The sequence below is a fragment of the Leuciscus leuciscus genome, assembly GCF_965113295.1.
Source record: "Leuciscus leuciscus genome assembly, chromosome: 10".
NCBI classification, from domain to species: domain Eukaryota; kingdom Metazoa; phylum Chordata; class Actinopteri; order Cypriniformes; family Leuciscidae; genus Leuciscus; species Leuciscus leuciscus.
In genome coordinates this window covers 43,411,801-43,436,679 of record NC_138734.1, presented here as the reverse complement: position 1 = coordinate 43,436,679, position 24,879 = coordinate 43,411,801, and the positions used below count along the sequence as shown (strand labels likewise).

The following is a 24,879-nucleotide window of genomic DNA, read 5'->3' as shown; positions in this document are numbered from 1 at the left end:
CAGAATTTTGCATTTTTTTACTCACAAGGGTTAACAGTGTATAGGATACATGATTACATTTTGTTTTTGAATGCTCTAACAACAACCATTAAACATATAATTCCTAATCTAACACCTTTCAGTCAGTTCTGCTGACTACACAATATTACTACATGTAGAATCAAATATATAATATTTATATAAGATCTAAAGTGGTATCATTTACATGCACAACATGATCGTATATCACACCCCGTATCCTCATATACTTTATGAAATATTCTCTAGATTACATGACTGCTCACATTTTTAAACACATGCACAAATTCAGCTTAGAAACAACATTCTGCTCAGTTGTGTATTGGCAAGAAAATGTAGCGGCAATTTAAAAGTTAAGCAAAGGCTTTTGGTTTCGCCTGCATGAACACAAACTGTGTGACTTTAATGTAGATCAGGTGACTCTACAGAAAGTAGAAAGTGTCCGACTTCACAACTTCTTCATCACAATTCTGGAAAACATGCTGCAAGTGTGTCCATTTATTTATTTATTTTTGCATGTAAATTATCTTTGCATCTGAAAGTCTTCAATGATGCCACTGGGTTTGCCACAGAAGTGTCTTTCAAACAGTCAGTTAAATAAAGGTTTGTTACAGGTTTGCCACTACCAGTGAAGACTAGTTTGCAAATAACAAATGTACCACATATAAACCATCACTTTTGTTGTAAATAAACTATTTAAACTACTGTAAAGTATATTGAACTGATAACATATTCACTTTGGTGATGAACATAAACTATTTTTTTTCAAACTTCAAATCAAAGACCTTTAAACTTCTTTCATTTATACATTTAGATGTATTTATCCAAACTCTCAATAGCCTCCTGTTTTGTGCATTTTCTCCATCCATCTGGTATCTTACCACTCCCCTCAAATGTTTTCTTATAGTATTTTTCCAGATCTTTCTGGAATCTGCACACAAACCACTTCCAGTAGGGCAGCTCAGAGAGATCAGGGGTGATGCTCCACTTTGCATATTTTCCTCCTGCTGTTCTGTATTGTCTAAATAGGACTGCGTTATCTGAGGCATCATGGTGAAATGATCGATCATCGCTTGCTACAGATGATGTGCAGATCCAAGGACACAAGTTTGTTGTATTCCTGAAAAACCACCCTGATATTCCATTCATTCTGTGGAAAGGAACACTGTGGTCAGTGTGGTCTGATTTATCAGCGTGGTTTTGTTTATCATCATGGTTTTGTTTATCATCATGGTTTTGTTTATCATCATGGTTTTGTTTATCACCATCATGGTTTTGTTTATCATCATGGTTTTGTTTATCACCATCATGGTTTTGTTTATCATCATGGTTTTGTTCATCACCAGCATGGTTTTGTTTATCATCATGGTTTTGTTTATCACCATCATGGTTTTGTTTATCATCATGGTTTTGTTTATCACCATCATGGTTTTGTTTATCATCATGGTTTTGTTTATCATCATGGTTTTGTTTATCACCATCATGGTTTTGTTTATCATCATGGTTTTGTTTATCACCATCATGGTTTTGTTTATCATCATGGTTTTGTTTATCATCATGGTTTTGTTTATCATCATGGTTTTGTTTATCACCATCATGGTTTTGTTTATCATCATGGTTTTGTTTATCATCATGGTTTTGTTCATCACCAGCATGGTTTTGTTTATCATCATGGTTTTGTTCATCACCAGCATGGTTTTGTTTATCATCATGGTTTTGTTTATCACCATCATGGTTTTCTATGGTGCTGGTGCAGATGGCTTTACAGAACGGACACTGAACCCAACAGCACTTACAGAAGTGATTAATCAGAATCTCTTCTGGTCTGAAATTGTGGTCCAGATTTACAGGAAATGTATTTGTGTTGAATCTACTGCTGATGTCAGACACTATAGCAGGAAGTTCTTGTGTTATCACATCTTTTAGGATGTTGAAATCCTCAACATCTTGATGTTTCACTCCACTGAGATCTTGTTCAGAGAAGACCAGCTCAGCTGAGAGCTTCTGAGTGAAATTCTTCATCCACAAACCAACATCTCCTTTGTTCGCTTGAACATATTCTGTAGATTCACGAGCTGATTTTATTATTTTCTGCTGCAGGATTTCAATGCTCTCCTTCATCTTGGGTAAAACACTGACACTGAACTTATCCTTGATGTACTGACTGACTTCATCTCTGATGAAGCTCTCGAAGTAATCTCTGGGATAATGAATGTATTTCATGTATTTGTCAAAATCCTCCTCTTTTGCCAGTACCTTCAGGATATGTTTCTCCAGACTTGATCTGTTTCCATTCAGTGCTTCAGAGTTTGATTTAATTTCATCTGTCAGATCTTTGGCAGTCTTCTTGTAGACGCTCTGCTCAATGGGCTCTTTAAGTTTCTGACAGATGATCTCACCAAAAATTGCAGCTGAAGTAGATCCTTTGCAGTATTTCTGGAAAATACTATAGTACTCTTCTCTCTTATTCTCTAAATAGAGAACAGGATCATTGGCTTCCCTGAACAGTCTCTGTTGTTCAGTGATCATCTCTTTTTCTTTCTTAAAGATGCAGTAAGACAAATCCATGAAGAATTCATTGTTGAACACATATTTTACTCCTTTCTCATGGGCTAATATTCTCTTCTTGATGTAATCTGCAACTTGATGAATGTAGCTGTTGTTGTAGCCCGTCTTTGAAATGTTAAATGACTTAATCATTTCGTTTGTCTTCTGAGCAACATCTGCGACTAATGATCTTATTTGGGCGTCATCTTCTGGAGACAGAGTTTCAGTATATCCACATTTTTCTTTAACTGCTTTGTAAAAATCCTTTGCAGCCTCTATAATCTTTCCTTTTGTGGATGTTTTGTAAATAGCATAATCTGAGTAACTTGGCACAGTGAAAATGTTCTTGTTCTCACTGCTCTTGTTCTCACTGCTCTTGTTCTCACTGCTCTTGTTCTCACTGCTCTTGCTCCAGTGATCTACAGAAGCACTTTCATACAGATTACTGAGCATCTCTCTCACATCTTTCATTATATCAATGTATTTGATTTTTGGATTCGCTGCGCTGATCATATTCATCCACTGTTCCCAAAACTTATCAAACTCTTCCTTCAGTGTTTCTTCATTGTTACCTTTGCCTCTGAATTTTAAGGCAAGTTCTTCACTCTTTGCATAGAGAGTGTCTTCATGCTGTTTCCTCTTATCATCAATCTTTTTCTTCAGGTCTCGCTGCTGAAGAACCTCATTTAATTTCCTCTTTGTTTCTCTCACAATGTTTTCCTGAACATTCTTGATTTTAATCTCAAATGATGTTTTCCACTGAATCAGTATATCTTTATCTCTGTCTTTCTCAAAGAATTCTGCCATTGATTTTTTCACTTCGTCACTTGTCTTCTCCAGTTCTCTTTGAAGAGTGGTTTCCTCAACCTCATGAATTGCTTTATTTTCTATTTGGTTGTGCAGTTTATTCTCAGTGTCCATCATGGCGCTGCGAAGACTCCAGGACCACTTGCTGTATTCAGTCTCCAGTTTCCTGTAGGCTGAAATCTCCAGAGAATTTCTGAAGCTGAAGACGAATCGTTCATTCAATAAAGCCTCCCAGAGGTCTTTAATACGATATTTTAAGTCTTCCGACTTTATTCCATCTGATTCTGAGTCATGAGATATAATAGTCTTCTTGAGGTCTTGAATATTCTCACAGTAGTTTGGGTTTGGTGGTGCCATGGGTGGGCTTCCCTCCCAGAGCTGAGCAAAATACTTCACATCCTTCTGGACATCAAATCTAATAATATCACTGAAACGATCTGCATCATAGACTTCATCTTTAGCAGCGAGTTTTGTCATCTCATCCAGTTTCTCCTGCAGTCGCCTCCTTCCCTCCATGTTTTTCTCTCCAGCTGTGACGTCTGAGACGTTCTGATGCACAAACACACATCTGGGATTCAGTCTGACCTTCTTCATCCTCATGAAGGCCTGAACAACAATCTGAAGAACGTCCTTCATCTCAGATGGGTTTTCTCCAAAGATGTTGATCAAGGTCAGATGTCCAAGACCTACAACAAATGTGGCCAATTCATTGTCATGATGTGTTGTTGATCTTCCAGCCAGTTCTAGAGCACGAAGACCCTCAGTATCAACAACCAGAATATAGTCAGATTTCACTTGTGTTTTCATCTCGTCTGAGACTTTGACCAGCTGCATGAACACTCCTCTGGTGCACCTGCCGGCACTGACGGCAAACTGGAGCCCAAACATGGCGTTCAGCATGGTGGATTTCCCAGAGCTCTGAATCCCTAAAATTGACAGCACAAAGACTCTCTGGTCTCCCAGTTTCTTTACAAGTTCATCTAGAACAGCAGAGATCCAGATCAGAGGAACATGAACAGCATCTCCATCCATCAGCTCCAGTGGAAATCCAGAGATCATCATCTCTGCTGCAAGACTCGGGAGAGAAGAGAAGTCAAACTGCAGGCCTTTCTTGTTCTCCTTCACAGATGAACATGATTCATAGATCTGACCGATCTCCCTCATGATGTGCTCCAAACCAAAGCCTGCAGCCTGAAGATCCTCAGATATCCTCTCAAGTTCAGTTTGTTCATCTGTGAGTTGTTCAGATTTATCATGTTTCTCTTTCAGTTTTAAGACTGTTGACCACTTTTCATCATATTTGTGATGTATAACAGAAAGATCAGCTGATGTATATTCATCCAGGAGGTTTCCGAGCCACTTAATGAAAAACATCTTCTCATGTTTATCATGCGAGTTCATTTGTCTAATGAAGAGCTTCATAAACTCACTGATGTTAGATTCATGCTGCTGTTCACGGATTTTCTTCAGTTCTGTTTGTTTTCTACTGATTTCCATTTCTATTTCATCTCCTCGAGATCGGTGTAGTTCTTTGTTCTTCTGACTCCACTGATGCCACAGTTTTCCCTGATGAGGCAGAATTGATTCTTTGATTCCTATCAGTTCTTTCTTCACCAGCAAACTAATCATCGACTGTGCTGCTTCTCTTCCTCTCCTACAGTCTTCATTATCCTTCTCATCTACTCTGATGTCTGAGTGTTTGGACAAATCTTCAAGTCTGAAAGTGGAAGATGATTCTGAGAGACAATCATTTATAGCTCTTCTGAGATCTTCAGATACTTCTGATTGATTTCTGTCTTTCATTCCAATCTTGTATTTTCCTTTGCCTCTCTCAATCATAGTAGATTCATCCTCAGTGAAAAGACAAATGAGTGGCTTCCTGTTTGAGTACAGGTTTTGGATTATTTCTGCACTTCTGGAATTCCTGTCAAGTTGTGTTAGAAGGACAACATTGACTGAGGACATTTCAGTGAGGATCAGCCGCTGTTTCTCATGGTCTCCTGCATCACCGTGTAGATTACAGAACGCAACACAGTCATTGAATTTATCCGTGTTTTTCCCAGAGGGGCAGAACCAGGCGATCTCCACCACTCCATCCATCAGGACTCTGGTTCTGCTGCTGCCTGGGCAGTTCCTGTGGAAGAATGTGTTGTGTTTCTCATTGATCAGACTGTTCATCAGCTCAGACTTGGATGAAGACACGGAGCCAAACCTGAAGAAAAACACCATTGGAGTTTGTGCCTTGTAGATCAGCTGGGTTTGACTGATGGTTTCATTGTTGGGGTTTCTCGTCTTCCAGCTCTTGTTGATTTGTCTGAATGTCCAGAGAGGAAACTCAATCTGATGTGTGAATGGATTAGGAACAAGCAGAGGCAGAGCGTACTGACACTGAGACAGTTTAGTGACCATCAGCTGCTTCAGGAAATCATCAGCACAAAGAAACACAGCCATCTGAACATCCATCGGGTGAATTTGATCAGATTGCTTCGTTCCTTTGTTTGAAAAAGACATCATGTCAAAAAAATCATGACCATTTTCACTCCTGGTTTCAAACAAGTCTCCCTGTTTTGTTTGATCCTGTTTACTGGCCTCTTTAATGTTGATGTATCTTGCTCTGTAGTTCATCATCAATAGTTTTTGAAGGAAAGTCTGAACCAGCTCTTCCTCAGCACAAGACTCATTGGACTGTAAAGAATGTGTAGTTATCTGAAGAACATCTGCTGGCCTCAGGTTATTGAGACGCCCGACTTCAAGATGAAGTTTGTGAAACAGATTATACATTTTTTCCATGTCTTTTTCAGTATTTTCCTGTTGTGGATTATTATTTTTTTCCATGTCTTGTTCAGTATTTTCCTGTTGTAGATTATTATTTTTTTCCACGTCTTGTTCAGTATTTTCCTGTTGTAGATTATTATTTTTTTCCACGTCTTGTTCAGTATTTTCCTGTTGTAGATTATTATTTTTTTCCACGTCTTGTTCAGTATTTTCCTGTTGTAGACTATTATTTTTTTCCATGTCTTCTTCAGGATTTTCCTGTTGTAGATTATTAATTTTTTCCATGTCTTCTTCAGTATTTTCCTGTTGTAGATTATTATTTTTTTCCATGTCTTGTTCAGTATTTTCCTGTTGTAGATTATTAATTTTTTCCATGTCTTGTTCAGTATTTTCCTGTTGTAGATTATTAATTTTTTCCATGTCTTCTTCAGTATTTTCCTGTTGTAGATTATTAATTTTTTCCATGTCTTCTTCAGTATTTTCCTGTTGTAGATTATTATTTTTTTCCATGTCTTCTTCAGTATTTTCCTGTTGTAGGTTATTAATTTTTTCCACGTCTTGTTCAGTATTTTCCTGTTGTAGACTATTATTTTTTTCCATGTCTTCTTCAGTATTTTCCTGTTGTAGATTATTAATTTTTTCCATGTCTTCTTCAGTATTTTCCTGTTGTAGATTATTATTTTTTTCCATGTCTTGTTCAGTATTTTCCTGTTGTAGATTATTAATTTTTTCCATGTCTTGTTCAGTATTTTCCTGTTGTAGATTATTAATTTTTTCCATGTCTTCTTCAGTATTTTCCTGTTGTAGATTATTAATTTTTTCCATGTCTTCTTCAGTATTTTCCTGTTGTAGATTATTAATTTTTTCCATGTCTTGTTCAGTATTTTCCTGTTGTAGATTATTTTTTTTTTCCACGTCTTGTTCAGTATTTTCCTGTTGTAGATTATTATTTTTTTCCATGTCTTCTTCAGTATTTTCCTGTTGTAGACTATTATTTTTTTCCATGTCTTGTTCAGTATTTTCCTGTTGTAGACTATTATTTTTTTCCATGTCTTGTTCAGTATTTTCCTGTTGTAGATTATTAATTTTTTCCATGTCTTTTTCAGTATTTTCCTGTTGTAGATTATTAATTTTTTCCATGTCTTCTTCAGTATTTTCCTGTTGTAGATTATTAATTTTTTCCATGTCTTCTTCAGTATTTTCCTGTTGTAGATTATTATTTTTTTCCATGTCTTGTTCAGTATTTTCCTGTTGTAATGATGGTGTTGATCAGGACGGACTCCTGATTCCCCACAGTCCTTGTTTCCCCTGTTGATTAAGAAAATATTTAATTTATTTCGAGAAATAACTTTTATACAGAACAAATATACAGTGGAGAAAATAATGATTGGATCCCCTGATGATTTTTTAAGTTTGCCCACTTACAAAGAAAGGAAGAGTCTACAGTTTTTAAGGTAGGTTTATTTTAACTGATAGAGATGAAATATCAACAAGTAAATCCAGAGAAAAACACATTATATAAAGGTTATAAAATGATTAGCGTTTGATTGAGTATTTGATCCCCTACCAACCAGCAATTATTCTGCCTCCCACAGAGTGGTTATGTGCCCATGTGACACAAGATCTCTGAAGATCTCAGCAGAGGAGGATTAAAAAACTGCACAAACAGCATTACCATCTTTACTTATTACTAACCAGACTGACTTTATTTCTGTTAGTAGTCTACAAAAGTTGTTATTGCGAACTAAGAGAGGTTTAACTCTATTTGATTTGAAGTCACCATAACTGATTATTGTTTACATTAGTTGGGCTCTTAACTCTTTTTATATTTTTTGTATTTTTGGCTGGTTTCTGTTTTGAAGTCTTTAAAAGTGCATCCATCCATGATGAAAGTGCTCCACACGGCTCTGGGGGGTTAATAAAGATCTGTTGAAGTGAAGCGATACATTTGTGTTAGAAAAATACGCATGTCGACTCACGCCAAAAGAGCAGAGGTGTCAAAAGTATTCACATTCATTACTCAGGTAGAAGTATAGATACTAGGTTTTAAAAAGACTTCTGTAGAAGTTGAAGTATCAACTCAAGCTTTTTACTCAAGTAAAAGTATAAAAGTATCAAAACTACTTAAAGTATAAAAGTAAAAGTAATGTAAGGAAGAAAAAAAATTAATTCTCTCTCTCTCTCTGAATCAATATTTGACGTGATTTGCCCCGATTTCTCCCTCGCTTACCGCATCTAGGTTTCCTTCGGAGGACTTTTGGCGCTGCGCACAACCAAATGTGACTACAGCCTCTCACAAGTTAGAAAGACACCACAACGCCAATCAGTTTAGCGATGTGTATTCAGGAGGCGGGAGTCAGGTCTAAACCGTTTGTGTAATTGGTCAATTTTTTTTTTTTTTTTTACGACGACAAGCAGGAATGAAAACAAGCCGAAATTAAATAGGAGTAACGAGGCTATTTTTAAAATGTAAGGAGTAGAAAGTACAGATAATTGCGTCAAAATGTAAGGAGTAGAAGTAAAAAGTCGTCTGAAAAATAATTACTCCAGTAAAGTATAGATACCCCAAATTTCTACTTAAGTAAGTTAACGAAGTATTTTTACTTCGTTACTTGACACCTCTGCAAAAGAGTAACACTTGGCGATGTATGTCGTAGGAGTAGCGTAAGCTGTGACGCCTCTCGCGGTTCAAACAAGCAGGGCTGGGCAACAAACTCAAGTTCCTCCGACATTTCTCTCAAAAAGTTCAAAAAGTTTTGAAAAAGTTCAAAAACTTCTAATTTGTGATTGATGTTTTGTTTTGCTCTATCCTCTGTGCTTCCGTGTTCGTCATTACGTTGCGCGTCAAGTTCAAGGGTTAGTCTTTCGCTGTAAATCGATGCGCATGGCTGTCTGTCAGTGCTAATTATTTTAATGCGATGCGCACTGGCTCTGTGTCAGTGCTAGTTATTTTAGTCGATAAAGTTTTAAATATGGATATTTTTCTTACACAAACGCATTGCTTCGCTTCACAAGGTCTTTATTAACCCCCTGGAGACATGTGGAGTACTTTTATGACTTCAAAACAGAAACCGGCCATTCATTGACATTACAAAACTTGGAAGAGCCAGGACATATTTTAATATAACTCTGATTGTAATCGTCTGAAAAATCATATACACCTAGGATGGCTTGAGGGTTAGTAAATCATAGGCTAATTTTAATTGTTACACAAACGCATTGTTTCGCTTCACAATGTCTTTATTAACCCCCTGGAGACATGTGGAGTACTTTTATGATGGATAGATGCACTTTTATGATGGATAGATGCACTTTTATGGACTTCAAAACAGAAACCATTCACTGCCATTACAAAACTCGGAAGAGACAGGACATATTTTAATATAACTCTGATTGTATTCGTCTGAAAGAAGAATGTCATATACACCTAGGATGGCTTGAGGGTGAGTAAATAAAGGGCTAATTAAAATTTTTGGGTGAACTATCCCTTTAAAAGCCCTTTCACACTAAACTTGACGCAATAAAACAAGGCGAGTCGCTGATGAATGGAGCTTTCACACCGAACGCGAGACGATAGATCTCCTTCGGCTAATTAATGCAAGGTGGCGCTGATCGACAATGCATTTTTCCTCACAGTGAAAAACCCCAAAAGTTAAGCTAACTCATTTCATTTGAGGACACTGATTTCCTTAATTTGTTTAATTTTAGAGATACATTGCAGTCAAGAAGTTAAGTGATTAATTGTGTGATAAATTAAGTGATTAAGTGATGACTGAGCATTAGTGACGAACACCTGCTGTTAATGAGCAAAATCACTGAAGCAAAGAGAAACACAAAAACTACAACTGACTTCAACCACAGCCTTAGATGAAATCAACTGAAGATAAAAGAAGACATTAAATCTCTCAAGATCTCAGCAGAGGATTAAAAAACTGCACAAACAGCATTACCAGCTTTACTTATTACTAACCAATTACTAATTACTGACTTTATTTCTCTAAGATGTCTACAAAAGTTGTTATTGAGAATTAGTAGAGGTTTATATGATGATGATTTATTGAGTTTCATTTGATGTTACCACAATGGTGATCAGTGTTTGCTTTAGTTGGGTTCTTGACCCTTAATTTTATAACAACAATTTTACTATGTGTGTTGTTACTAAATTTAATAAACTATGTGTTTATTTTATTGCAATCAACAAATTATAAGTCAAGTCAAGTCAAATATATTTGTATAGCGCTTTTCACAATACAGATTGTATCAAAGCAGCTTCACAGTATTAAAGTAAAATAATACAACCAGGTTTGTTTCTAGTGGAATTTATTGATTGATAAAATTAAATATCCCCAAAATATCCCCAACTGAGCAAGCCAAAGGCAACAGTGGCAAGGAACCGAAAAACTCCATCAAGTGACCTAATGGAGAAAAAACAAAACCTTGGGAGAACCCAGGCTCAGTCGGGGGCCAGTTCTCCTCTGGCGTTTATGAACTAGAGGTCGGATTTAACTGTAAGATTAAAAGTATTATATGAATGCCTGGCTGAAGAGATGCGTCTTTAATCTAGTTTTAAACTGGGAGAGCGAGTCTGAGCAACGAACAGTATCAGGAAGGCTATTCCAGAGTTTTGGAGCTAAATGTGAAAATGCTCTCCCTCCTTTGGTGGATCTGGATATCCTAGGTATGACCAAAAGCCTCGAATTTAGTGATCTTAAAGAGCGCGATGGATTATAGGGCGATAGAAGATCCGTTAAATAGACTGGAGCTAAGCCGTTTAGGGCTTTATAAGTCAGTAGCAATACCTTGTAATTAATACGGGACTTTATAGGTAACCAATGTAGTGATGATAAAATTGGTGTTATATGATCATATTTTCTTGATCTAGTAAGAACTCTAGCGGCGGCATTCTGGACTAACTGTAGCTTCTTTATTGAGGATGCAGGACAACCAGCTAAGGGACTGTTCGTTTTTTATTTAAGGGGCCACCGGAGGAGTTTTGAGATCTGTTGTCAAAAAAGACATGACCCTCCCTTAGCCAGCAATACATTTTTCTATGACCCTCCAAAATGATTGTGAAAAAAGGCATGACCCTCCCCGATAATTTATAGCCTACTTCTGTAGCCTATACTGTTTTTTTACAATAAACTCTTGCTTTCTCATCTTACTAGGGCTGTAACGATAGACCAAACCTACGATTCGGTTCGTATCACGATTTTTGATTTTAGATTTGAAAAAAAATCATGTTCCCTATCGTTCGGTCACTACGACGTACGTCGTGGTGAACGACAAATAGGAATCTCGCTAGAGAGGCCAATCTACTTCGAGTGAAACTAAACGAGCCAATGCATATTGGCGTGCAATCATTTGCATCAGCTGTGCAGCCTCGCAGCGCGGGTATTTAACGAGCAGCTGGTGCGATTGCACTTCAGCTTTTTGCTTCGGAGCCGAGCGTTTCGATGCTGTTTAATCTACTGAGTGATCAAACAACGAGCAAGCTCTTCAAGATGATCTCTCGTGTCTGGTGCGGGCGATACAGCGCAGCAGCGGGGTCGACTTTCTTTTTCTCTCTTTGTTTTTGTGTTACTGAGCAAAACAAAAAAGCTGTTTTCACAGCTGGTAACGGTGCGCCAAGAGCGCTGAATAGCCGTTCTTATGGCTGGTAAGACCGCCGTGAAGGGAGACAGCGCACGACAGGTTGCATTCCTGTCTGTGTCCGCTGCGACCGTTCCCCTGCGTGCTTCAGTACCAAGGAGAGTATTTCCCTGAAAGAGCTTACATGGGTGTGAGTTGCGTCTTTCTAAAGATGACATTCCACCCGTGTGTTTCTGGTTGCGGTCGTTTCCTGTCCTCACTGACGGCCACGATCACTGTCTCGCATGCCTGGGAAACATGTGAGACTGTGTTCGTGGGTGGTTCATGTTCTCGCACGGGAACATGACCACGTCGACACACCGGTCAACTCTTCTTTCTCCGGAAAGTTTGAGTCCCCTCTGTTGTTGGCCAGCCGCTGCTTGTGTGTAAAAGCACAGCTGCAGGTCTGCTCGACACTCTGGGGGACCGTCGAGATCGGCGAGAGCTTCCGCGGGGAAAACCCTCTCGCTCCTCAGCGTGTCGTGTGCCGTCGAGCTGCCGGGCTGCAGCGCGGGTTGTCACGGCAACCCAGCGCTCGCTCGGCGCTCTAGGTGCGCGGTCTCCTTGTCTATCCTTGTCTAGGGGTGGTGGTGGCGCAATGGATAAGACACATGCCTTTGGTGTGAGAGACCCGGGTTCGAATCCACTGTGAGACACCAATGTGTCCCTGAGCAAGACACTTAACCCCTAGTTGCTCCAGAGGCGTGCGACCTCTGACATATATAGCAATTGTAAGTCGCTTTGGATAAAAAGCGTCAGCTAAATGAATAAATGTAAATGTAAATGTATTCTCCGTTGTAGCGCCCTCCCTGGTGGCCACCAGGAGAGGTCTACTTCAGTAGAATGGCTTGGGTGATCTGAGAGCTGAGGGCTTCTCCTTCGGGGAACCAACCCCCTAGGGCCCCTCCCTCTCTAGCGCATCACAAGTTGTGCAGCTTCTGGATGGGATTGCTGGTCCTTCAAAATTGGAGGAACCTAGCGTTTCATTCAGGGCTCCAGCTGAGGGCAGATGTCGATTGCCGCATCGGAGAGAGGGCCTGTTTTGTTCTGGAAATGAGGGTATGCTGAGTTCCCACTGTAATAGTGTGTGTGCTTATGCTGAATCAGATTCAGAACTGACAGCCATGCTTTCCCGGGTCTTTCTCGGATGTGCATTGAAAACTTAGGAGTATGGAGCTATATTGGTGCCAAAATATGGAACGCCAAAAGTGCCAAATTCTGCATAAGTTTTCACCTCTCTCACTACCCTCGATGGTGGGGTGGCTGTGCCTCTGGCGAGCCACCTCTGCCCTGCATGCGAGGCCAAGGCACTCTTATTGCACGAGGGTAGTTCTGAGCCGGAGTTGAGCTGCGCTTGTCGACTGACCGTGTTCAAGTCACAGCGCAGGCCCTCGGGCAGACGATGTCCACCTTGGTGGTCCAGAAACGCCCCTGGCTGTCCTTGCAGAGGTGCGAGACGTCGTCAAAGTACGCTTTCTCGATGCTCCCATCTCACAAGGTGGCCTTTTCGGCGACACTGTTGAGAATTGGCCCAGCAGTTCTCCGCAGTTAGCAGCAGACTGAAGCGCTTTCCCCGACGTACCACCAGAGTGCCTCGTGGGCCGCCCCTCAGTCTACTCGTCGCCAAGGGTGTCATCCCCTGCAAAAAAAAAAAAAAAAACACTCCGGCACAGCCTGCTCTACTGTGTCCGCTGCAGGAGGATGACACCGCCCGTCTCAGCCACTGTTTAAGTGGTCGGTGAAACAATCACCCCTGAGATGGGTGACCCGGAGATGGGTGGAGCTGCTCTCACCCGGTGAGGGCCGGGGAACGAATCTTTTGAGTGTTCCACCACTGGAGTCACAGTGGTACCTAAATTCAAAAAAAAAAAAAAAAAAGAGCAGTTCTTCTATCCCTGGGTCTGAAAAGGGCCAAGAGAGCAGTGGGAGGAGAGAATCCTCACCATTCTCATTCACCTCTTCTATCGCCAGCAGGCAACAGTGTGCGGTTCGAGAACGCAACCAAGCCGCCTCCTGCACCTCCTGCCTCGTGGAACCGGGTAAGTGTTGCACAGCACACTCAGACTCCGCTGCGGGCCGCCTCCCAGAGAGAGCCTCCCGAGCCGAGCCCCTGTGTTCCACCTCACTGCCCCACTCCGGGTACGCCTACGGTCCCTTTGGTCCCGTTTGTACGGTCTCTGCGAGCCTGGTTATTGCTCCCCAGTCCGTCTCGCTGGCTCATTCGGACCATTAGGCTCGGCTATGCGATTCAGTTCGCCTGGCGTCCCCGCAAGTTTCGGGCCATCCACTCCACTACAGTGAGAGCAGCCGATGCCCATGTCTTGTGCGCGGAGATCGCAGTCCTACTGGCGAAGGACGCGATAGAGCCGGTCCCTCCAGCCGATATGAGGACAGGGCACTACAGTCCCTACTTCATTGTACCCAAGAAAGGGGTGGGTTATGACCAATCTTGGACCTGCGAGTTTTGAATCGGAGCCTTCAACAGCTATCCGTTCAAAATGCTCACGCAGACATGCATTTTCGAATGCATCCGTCCCCGAGACTGGTTTGCAGCGATCGACCTGATGGACGCGTACTTTCATGTCTCGATTCTTCCTCGACACAGGCCGTTCTGTGCTTGCGTTCGAGGGTCGAGCATATCAGTACAAGGTCCTGCCCTTCGGCCTGTCCCTGTCTATCCGTGTCTTCACGAAAGTCACAGAGGGGGCCCTTGTTCCCATGAGAGAACAGGGCATTCGCATCCACAACTGTCTTGACGACTGGCTCATACTGGCACACTCTCGAGATCAGTTATGCGAACACAGGGACCTCGTGCTCAGGCACCTCAGCCAGCTGGGCCTTCAGGTCAACTGGGAAAAGAGCAAACTTGCCCCCTTGCAGAGGATCTCTTTTCTCGGTATGGAGTTGGATTCGGTCGCTCAGACAGAGCGCCTCACAGAACAGCGCGCTCAGTTGGTGTTGAACTGCTTGAACACGTTCAAAGGCAGGACGGCGGTCCCACTGAAATTCTTTCAGAGGCTCCTGGGGCATATGGCAGCAGCGGTAACCCCGCTTGGACTGCTCAATATGAGACCGCTTCAGCACTGGCTTTTCGGCCGAGTCCCGAGATGGGCGTGGCATCACGGCACTCACAGGGTGACAATCACACCGGAGTGCCGCCTGACCTTCAGTCCGTGGTCAGACCCCTCGTTCCTTCGGGCAGGAGTCCCCTTGGAACAGGTGTCCAGGCATGCTGTGGTTTCACAGATGCCTCTCCCACCGGCTGGGGTGCCACGTACAACGGGCATGCAGTGTCAGGGGTGTGGACGGACCCCCAACTGCATTGGCACATCAACTGCCTTGAGTTGCTTGCAGCACGTCTCACTCTGAGCCGCTTAAAAAAGCCGCTTCAGGGCAGAGACGTGCTGGTCCGTACGGACAACATTGCGACCGTTGCGTACATCAACCCACAAGGTTGTCTACGCTCCCGTCTCATGTCGCAACTCGCCCGCCATCTCCTCCTCTGGAGTCAGAAGCATCTGAGGTCGCTTCGAGCCATGTATGCCCCCGGTGTGCTCAACCGTGTGGCCGACGGGCTATCACGAGCTGTGCTTCGGGAGAATGGTGACTCCACCCCCAGGTGGTTCAGCTGATTGGAGAGAGTTCGGGGAGGCTCAGGTAGTCCTGTTTGCCTCCTCAGAGACCTCCCACTGCCAGCTGTTTTACTCCCTGACCGAGGGAACACTCGGCACGGACGCACTGGCTCACAGCTGGCCCCGGGGCCTTCGCAAAAATGCGTTTCCCCAGTGAGCCTACTTGCACAGACTCCGTGCAAAGTCAGGGAGGACGAGGAGCAGGTCCTTCTGGTGGCTCCCTATTGGCCCACCCGGACTTGGTTCCCAGAACTCATGCTCCTCGTGACAGTCCCTCCCTGGCCCATTCCTCTGAGGAAGGATCTTCTGACTCAGAGACGGGGCACCCTATGGCACCCGCGTCTGGACCTCTGGGAACTCCATGTCTGGTCCCTGGTGGGACGCGGAGGTTCTAGGTGACTTACCCTCAGAGGTACTTAACACCATCACTTCTGCGCGAGCGCCGTCTACGAGACGTGCGTACGCCTTGAAGTGGAACCTGTTCGTCGAGTGGGTTTCCTCTCGCAGAGAGGACCCCCAAAGATGTTCGATAGGGTCAGTGCTTTCCTTCTTGCAGCAAGGGTTGGAGTGAAGGCTGTTTCCCTCCACCCTCAAAGTACACGCTGCCGCTATTTCAGCTTATCATGACCACATAGATGGCAAAACAGTTGGAAAGCACGACCTGGTCGTCAGGTTCCTTAGGGGGGCGAGACGATTAAATCCTCCTCGTCCCCCCTCCATACCCTCTTGGGACCTTTCCCTGGTGCTCCGAGCACTTCAGGATTCTCCCTTTGAGCCTTTGCAGTCAGTAGACTTAAAGCTTCTCTCCTTGAAGACTTTGCTGCTGATTGCACTGGCCTCGATCAAGAGGGTAGGGGACCTGCAAGCATTTTCGGTCGACGAATCGTGCCTAGAGTTCGGGCCGGGTGACAACCATGTTGTACTGAGACCCCGGCCTGGCTATGTGCCCAAGGTTCCTACCACTCCCTTTAGAGATCAGGTAGTGAACCTGCAAGCGCTGCCCCTGGAGGAGGCAGACCCAGCCCTGGCTTTGCTCTGTCCCGTTCGCGCTCTGCGTATGTACGTGGACAGAACTCAAAGTGTCAGGACCTCAGACCAGCTCTTTGTCTGTTACGGAGGCCAGCAGAAGGGAAGGCTGTCTCCAAGCAGAGGATGGCCCACTGGACAGTGGATGCCATTGCCTTGGCTTACCAAGCTCAAGGCGTGCCCTGCCCGCTCAGGTTGCATGCACACTCCACGAGAGGCGTTGCATCCTCCTGGGCGCTGGCATGTGGCTCCTCGCTAACAGATATCTGTAGAGCTGCGGGCTGGGCGACACCTAACACGTTCGCTAGATACTATAGCCTACGTGTAGAGCCGGTGTCCTCCCATGTTCTCGCCCTAAACGGGTAAAAGCACTGTGAGTACCGGCTCTGTCGGCTTGCTGCACCCTACTGTGCACCCTTATTGCTCCAGAGTCAAAACCTGTCGAGTCCTCCAAACACCCTCGGCCCGGACGTGGCGGAGCGTCCGGTGCCAGGCCTTTATCCGCTGAATCCTTGAGAACCGGGTCTAGGCTGGGTCCCATATGTGTGACCCTACGGGGATCCCATATGTGTATATCTTCCACGGCTGCTCCTAAACGGAAGCCCGTGTCTTCCCTTGGGCTAAGTCACCCACTATTCATATGCAGTACAACCCTTGGGTTAGTCCATATGTTTATTCCCACATAACTCTTCTTAAGAATGTGGCTCCCGCAGCGTTCCCCTCCCTCAGATCGGGCACACTTTCCCAGTGTTATCCAATAATCTCACTGTATGGGTTCATGGAACAACAGTGACGGATACTCTCAGTGTAAGCCCTCTCCTATCGTCCTTCCAGGCAAGAAGGTGTAGAGGCTTGCTCAGGGCGCTGGATGGGGTGCAGCAGCTGTGGCACTTTGGTAGGGATTCCTATTCGTCGTTCACCACGACGTACGTCGTAGTGACCGAACGATAGGGAACGTCTCGGTTACATATGGTAACCCTCGTTCCCTGAGGGAGGGAACGGAGACGTACGTCCCGTCGCCACATCTGCTGCGACCCGCCGGGGCAGCCAGCTCACCGGCTCGGCTCCTCAGCAAAAAACTGAAGTGCAATCGCACCAGCTGCTCGTTAAATACCCGCGCTGCGAGGCTGCACAGCTGATGCAAATGATTGCACGCCAATATGCATTGGCTCGTTTAGTTTCACTCGAAGTAGATTGGCCTCTCTAGCGAGATTCCTATTCGTCGTTCACCACGACGTACGTCTCCGTTCCCTCCCTCAGGGAACGAGGGTTACCATATGTAACCGAGACGTTTTCGGTGCTGATGCGGTGTGACTCGTTCAACATCTGGGTGGCGCTGCCAAAAAAGCATCTAAAAGCTGTCACAAAGAACCGGCAAAAGTAATGATTATTAATATGTCAAATATAGCAAGGAGACATTTTAATTGTTTATTAATAAACAAGTGTTTTCTGTGTCGACTGCAAAGATGAAGTTGACGATGCGTCGCGATCTTCTCAGAACGCGCCAGAGAGAAATGCACATTTCATAAGCAGAAAGCAGTCTGTTTTCCTTCGTTTTGAATGGTTCTGTTTAAAAGTAGACATTTCTAGCTTCCTATATATTTCTCAGGTCTGTGAGGCAAGTAGCATACCTTACGCTGAGTTTCGGTTCATTTATGAGACACGAGTCACTCGCCCGCGCCTCCGTGTCATGATTATCTATTTTCTACTATATTTACTTATTTATTAAATCCAGATGAAACATTGATTAAAATTAAGATACAATTAATAAAAAAACGAAATTCACTTTAAAGAAAGGCTTTGTGCTTTCGGTTTGAGGTCTCTGTGAAATTTTTAAAGTCGCTTTCAGAGCAGTCATGTCCGTAATGGAGAACTGTCACGCCCATAACATTGTTTTTTTTTTGTTTTTTGTTTTTTTTTTCACATAAATTCGAACACGAAAAATAAAATAAAAATAATATTTTATGTTCTGTGGAGGCCGATCTTTATTCATCCGGTGGGTAGGCCTATCTTTTGGTTTGCACAGTGTAATTTATAGAATTACTAAAAATATTTTGCCACCTAAAAGTTAAAGATTTTTTGTGTCACGTCACATGTGTATTTCCCTCATATTAAATATAAAACGCATGTGTAGACTGATATTTTTCTAATGTCTTGACTCCTTTCAGACGTTTCAAAATATTGGTATTAAATGCATTTTCTGAGAATTTATATTTCAAGTTTTGACTGCAAATGTCACGTCCATAACACTGGAATAGTGAACCAGTTTTGAATGGGCCAGACCAATCGTGGGTAGGCCTTAAATTAAAAACATTAAATTAAAAACGTTATCCAATCACTGTTTAACCTAATAAAAAATATTGACTAATAAAGCCTAATGTTAGGCTATATTATATGTGCGTATACACAATATAGATTTTTATAGCTTGATGCTCTTTAAAAATTTTTTTTGCTTTGTTAAAAGTTTCTGGTGCATAGGACGACCTATCCGCGATCGCTCTCCATGGTTCTGACCAAAGAAGAGCGCTTTGGAATCTCCATTACGCATCATACGCATCATACCTGGGCTGCATTTTCCGATAACATTGTCTCTTAGCACGCTACGAATACTCTTAAGGTATAACTTAACTAAAGGTATACTACCACTATAGGTATATCATTGCTAGGCGTCTTCAGGGCTATCATCCACTCGCGAGGCAGAGGCGCTGAGAGGCAGAGGCGCTGGCGCCCTCCTAGCAACGGCGCTGTTTTTGGTAAAATATGATTTTGACCACTTCATTAAGTTTTGTTTTGTAGAAAACTCTTTTTAAAAGATTTTCGTTTTGTATAAATTGTATCTTAATTTTGATCAATGTTTTATCAACCAATTGCCCGTATTTAATAAATAAGAAGCCAATATCAAACAATGTAATAAGGCGCGGACACGATCACTTGCATTGCACGTGAACTGGAGGGCGCCGAAACTCAGCGTGTGCCTCACAGATTTGAGGAATATAGTCTATATTACAGAAAGCTTGAAATGTCTACTTTTAAACGAAAATATTCAAACCAAAATAAATAGGCTACTCTCTGAATATCCATATGAAATGTGCATTTCTCTCTGGCGTTCATGGCGAGCATCGTCAACTTCATCTTTGCAGCGACACAGAAAACACCAGTTTATTACTAAACAAATAAATGTCTCCTTGCTAATTTAGACACATTCATAATCATTACTTTAACCGGTTATTTGTGGCAAGGAATGAGCGAGCGGAGCGGAATATTCAGAAATGCGCTCTCCGCTCACGAGCTCTGATCAGAACAAACCCGAACCGCACTGTCTGCTGACTTGCGCAGAAACTTTTTTAAAACTAAACATTTAGACTATTTTAGTACAAATTATGAGCTTATTATTATTATTATTTTTTTTTTATTTTTTTGGGTGCGCCGAAAACTAACGCCGTGCCTGGTCCCCACGGAAGAATGTTTTTTCAAAATAACCCCTGAAATGATGACTTCTGGTGAATATTGTGAAAACTAATTGATACATTTATATTGGCTAAATACATTTCATACATTAGGCTATAGCATATTATAATACAACTTATTAGGCCTATATATTTATAGAATAGCAAAGTAGGCCTAATCAATATACAAGACTGAACCACAGAAATGTGAAATATAAAGGCTTTCATCCCGCTGTTGTCACTTGTAGTCATCGTTGCTACGATACGTGACTCACAATGACTGAAACGACCAATTAAAAGGGCATTCTGTCATGATCCTGGTTTCTTTCTCCTTCTCTCTTTCTCCCTCTCCTGGTCACACGCATTATTACATCCTTTCACGCACACACATCCTCTTCATCATCCCATTCAGCTGTTACTCGTTACCTCATCTCTACACACTCTCTCTCCCCACCTGTTTCCCACTTTCTCTGATTAGACTCTCTATTTCTTGGCTTTCCTTTCATTTGTTCTTTGTCAGATTATTGCCTATGTTACGTACCTTTTGTCTGCTATCCAGTCCTGTCTTGTCGTGGGTGTCCTGTCTGGTGCGTCTTCTGACTAACAGCATTATTACCTCGCATCTGCTCTGTTCAACCTCCAGCTACGTGAGTGGTCTACTGTCTGGCGTTCCCGTGGTCTCTGTGGACTCAGCCTCTCTCTCTACCTCCGGGTTATCCCGTAACCGGCCCAGTCCGAGTATTTCTGTTAATGTTCTTCAAAGAGACTTTCTGTACCTTTTGACTGAGAGAATCATCTATTGAGTTTTGCTAAGTGACTTTGGAATTAATGCAAAGAGACTTTCTGTTTGATACGAATGCCTGACGGCCACCTGTGTTGATTATCTGATCTGTTCCTCTTCTATTAAACTTTGCAAACTGCCTTCCGCTTTTGGGTCCTCTCTCCACATACGTGACAGAATAATCTGACCAGAATGGACCCAGCGAAGGAGATTCCTCTTCAGTCTGCGCTTGAGCTCCAGGGAGCAATGCTGGGCCGTCATGAGGAGGAGCTGGCCGTTACTCGCAATGCCATGGATTCCCTTGCTGCTCGTATGACTGAGATTTCGCAACAGCTCCATCTCATCCATGTTGAGTCTTTCTCTTCCAGAGCTTCAGCAGTTCCAGAGCCTAGAGTCAACAACCCGCCGTGCTATTCCGGTGAGCCCAAGGAGTGTCGATCATTTTTGACCCAGTGCGAGGTTGTCTTTTCACTACAGTCATCCACGTATGCCAGCGACCGCTCTCGCATTGCTTTCGTCATCTCCCTGCTGTCTGGCCGTGCGTGAGAGTGGGGAACCGCTGTATGGAATTCAGACGTCGACTGTCTTTCTCGTTACACCCTCTTCAAAGAAGAGATGCTGCGGGTCTTTGATCAGTCTGCCTTCGGAGCGGAGGCTTCCCGTCTTCTGTCTACACTTCGCCAAGGAAGGATGTCAGCGGCAGACTTCTCGATTGAGTTTCGTACTTTATCTGCTTCCTGTGATTGGAACGAGTCGGCTCTGGTAGCTCGTTTTCTCGAAGGACTTAATGCTGACATTAAGGATGAAATCCTTGCCCGCGAGGTACCTTCCCATCTGGTTCCTCTCATCGACATGGCCATTCGAGTGGATAAGCGCTTTGAATTGCGCCGCCGCAGCCACAACCTCGAAAGACCAGTCAATGCTCCTCCCGCTCTCTCTCCTGCACTTCCTGCCTCCGCCGATTCAGAACCCATGCAGCTGGGGGGATTACATATCTCTGCGGCTGAGCGTCAGCGTCGCATCATGGCTCGCCTCTGTATGTACTGTGGTGCTGCATCTCATCAAGTTTCCACCTGCCCAGTAAAAGCCAAAGCTCACCAGTAGAGAGAGGGTTACTGGTGAGCGCTTCAACTTTAGACCCTCCATCACGCGCACGCACTACTTTTTCTATCCTCCTCCGCTGGCCGGGTCACTCCATCTCCTGCTCGGCTTTAATCGACTCAGGAGCCGAGGGAAACTTCGTGGATGAGACCTGGGCTCGTAAACAGGGGATTCCCCTCGTGGAACGCAAGGACTCCACCCCTGTCCACGCCCTCGATGGTAGTATTCTCTCTAGAGTGCGCTTTGCCACTGCTCCGGTGAGTCTCACCATCTCTGGAAATCATCAAGAGACTATTTCTTTTCTTGTTTTTCAGTCTCCATATAGCCCTGTAGTTTTAGGTCATCCCTGGTTAGTTGAACACAGCCCTCAGATAAACTGGTCTAGAGGCTCCATTCTTTCGTGGAGTTTGTCTTGTCATGTTAAGTGTTTGATGTCTGCTGTTCCTCCTGTCTCTTCTGTTTCTGTTTTTCAGGAAGAACCAGGTGATTTGTCTGGGGTCCCGGAGGAGTACCATGATCTGCGAGCGGTTTTTAGTCATTCCAGGGCCACTTCTCTCCCTCCTCATCGACCTTATGACTGTAGCATCGACCTTCTTCCGGGTACCACTCCACCTCGTGGGAGACTTTACTCTCTCTCTGCTCCCGAGCGCGAAGCATTAGAGAAATATCTATCGGATTCGCTCAATGCTGGTACTATCGTCGCTTCCTCCTCCCCAGCCGGTGCGGGTTTTTTCTTCGTTAAGAAAAAAGATGGTTCATTACACCCCTGCATAGATTATAGGGGGTTGAATGACATCACGGTTAAGAACCGGTATCCTTTGCCGCTCATGTCATCCGCCTTTGAAATCCTGCAGGGGGCTAAGATCTTTTCAAAACTAGATCTTCGTAATGCTTACCACCTTGTCCGCATTAAGGAGGGGGACGAGTGGAAGACCGCGTTTAACACGCCCTTAGGGCACTTCGAATATCGAGTTCTTCCTTTCGGGTTGGTCAACGCTCCTGCCGTGTTTCAAGCGTTGATTAACGATGTCCTCAGGGACATGTTGAACATTTTCGTATTTGTCTACCTCGACGATATTTAATTTTCTCCCCCTCTCTCCAAGTACATACCCAGCACGTTCGTCAAGTCCTCCAGCGTCTGCTCGAGAATCGATTGTTTGTCAAGGCTGAGAAATGTATTTTCCATGCTCATTCCGTCTCCTTTCTGGGATCCGTTATATCCGCGGAGGGAATCAGCATGGATCTCTCCAAAGTCTGTGCGGTTACCGAATGGCCTGTTCCTGATTCGCGGGTTGCTCTTCAACGTTTTTTAGGCTTTGCGAATTTTTATCGACGGTTCATTCGTAACTTCAGTCAGATCGTCGCTCCTCTTTCGGCTCTCACCTCTGCCAAGATTCGTTTTTCTTGGACTAAGGAGGCCCAAACCGCTTTTGACCGTCTCAAATCCCTTTTTACTTCCGCGCCTATCTTAAGAACTCCTGACATCTCCAAACAATTCATTCTTGAGGTAGATGCATCAGAGGTGGGCGTGGGAGCCGTCCTCTCCCAACGCTCATCCTCTGATGAAAAGGTTCATCCGTGCGCTTACTTTTCTCATCGCCTTACTCCCGCCGAACGCAATTACGACGTCGGAAAATCGCGAATTGTTGGCTATCCGTCTAGCCCTCGGCGAGTGGCGTCACTGGCTTGAGGGTACTTCTGTTCCATTCATTGTTTGGACAGATCACAGAAACCTAGAGTACATCCGGACCGCTAAGAGACTCAACGCTCGTCAGGCTCGTTGGGCACTCTTTTTTACGCGCTTCGACTTTTCCATTTCCTACCGCCCTGGTTCTAAAAACCTTAAACCAGATGCGCTTTCGCGACAGTTCGCTTCTCCAGAGGTTGTTCCCACAAAGGAGGAGATTCTTCCTCAGAGTATGGTTGTGGGCGCAGCAGTCTGGGGAATAGAACGCTTGGTCAAACGCTCCCTGGCTCACGCCGTTACTCCTCGTCTTTGTCCAAGGGGCCTTTTGTTCGTTCCGCCTTCCGCTCGTCTCGCTGTTCTTCAATGGGGTCACTCCTCCAAATTATTTGCCCATCCCGGTGTTAGGGGCACCGTCGCCGCTATCCGTCAAAGATTCTGGTGGCCCTCTCATGAGCGCGACATTCGCCGTTTCGTCGCTTCGTGTTCTGTCTGCGCCCAGACTAAGGCTAGTAATTCTCCCCCCGCGGGATTACTGCGCCCACTCCCATTACCGTCTCGCCCTTGGTCACACATCGCCATGGATTTTATCACGGGTCTTCCTCCCTCCGAGGGAAACACCGTGATACTCACAGTCGTTGACCGCTTTTCTAAAGCTGCCCGCTTTATTCCTTTACCTAAGCTCCCTTCCGCCAGGGAGACAGCCCAAATTGTAGTCGACCAGATTTTTAAGATCCATGGTCTACCCACCGACGTCGTGTCTGATAGGGGTCCCCAATTCTCTTCCTTATTTTGGAAAGAGTTTTGTCGTCTTATTGGAGCGTCGGCTAGTCTCTCGTCCGGATTTCACCCGCAGACCAATGGCCAGGCCGAGCGTGCTAATCAGAATATCGGACGTATTCTCCGCAGTCTTGCTTTCCGTAATCCTGCTTCCTGGTCTGAACAGCTTTCCTGGGCAGAGTACGCTCACAATTCCGCCCCGTCATCTGCCACAGGTTTGTCCCCTTTTCAATGTTGTCTTGGTTATCAGCCTCCGCTTTTTTCCTCACAAGACGCTGATTCCAAGATGCCGTCCGTCAAAGCCTTCATTCAACGTGCTAAACGTACATGGAGAGGGGTCAGATCCGTCCTTTGCAAGACTCGTTCCCGTACTCGGCGTGCCGCTAATAGACGACGCACTAAAAGCCCCCGTTATTCAGTTGGGCAGAGGGTCTGGCTTTCCACCCTTAATATTCCTCTTCAATCCACGTCGCGTAAGTTGGCTCCTAAATTCATCGGACCATTCCGTATCCTTAAAATTCTCAGTCCTGTCTCAGTCAAACTCAAGCTATCTACTAATCTCCGACGCATCCACCCTGTCTTTCATGTATCGTGTATTAAACCTGTTGTTCGGGCCCCGCCTCGTCCTGTCTCCCCTCCTATCCGTGTGGAGGG

The 24,879-nt window shown here is 44.1% G+C and overlaps 1 protein-coding gene across 1 annotated transcript in view; it reads right to left on the bottom strand.

Annotated features, from left to right (window-relative positions):
- Positions 1-515: 515 nt before the first annotated feature.
- The window catches only part of LOC309508206 (interferon-induced very large GTPase 1-like), a 53,098-nt gene continuing 28,734 nt past the window's right edge, over positions 516-24,879 (bottom strand). Inside the window, exons 2-3 of the mRNA XM_082182725.1 lie at positions 7,403-7,455; positions 516-6,187 (exon numbers count right to left, since the gene is read on the bottom strand). Coding sequence (XP_082038851.1) covers positions 829-6,162 — 5,334 coding nt within the window. The 5' untranslated portion in view covers positions 6,163-6,187; positions 7,403-7,455 and the 3' untranslated portion in view covers positions 516-828. The remainder of the gene's footprint in view (positions 6,188-7,402; positions 7,456-24,879) is intronic.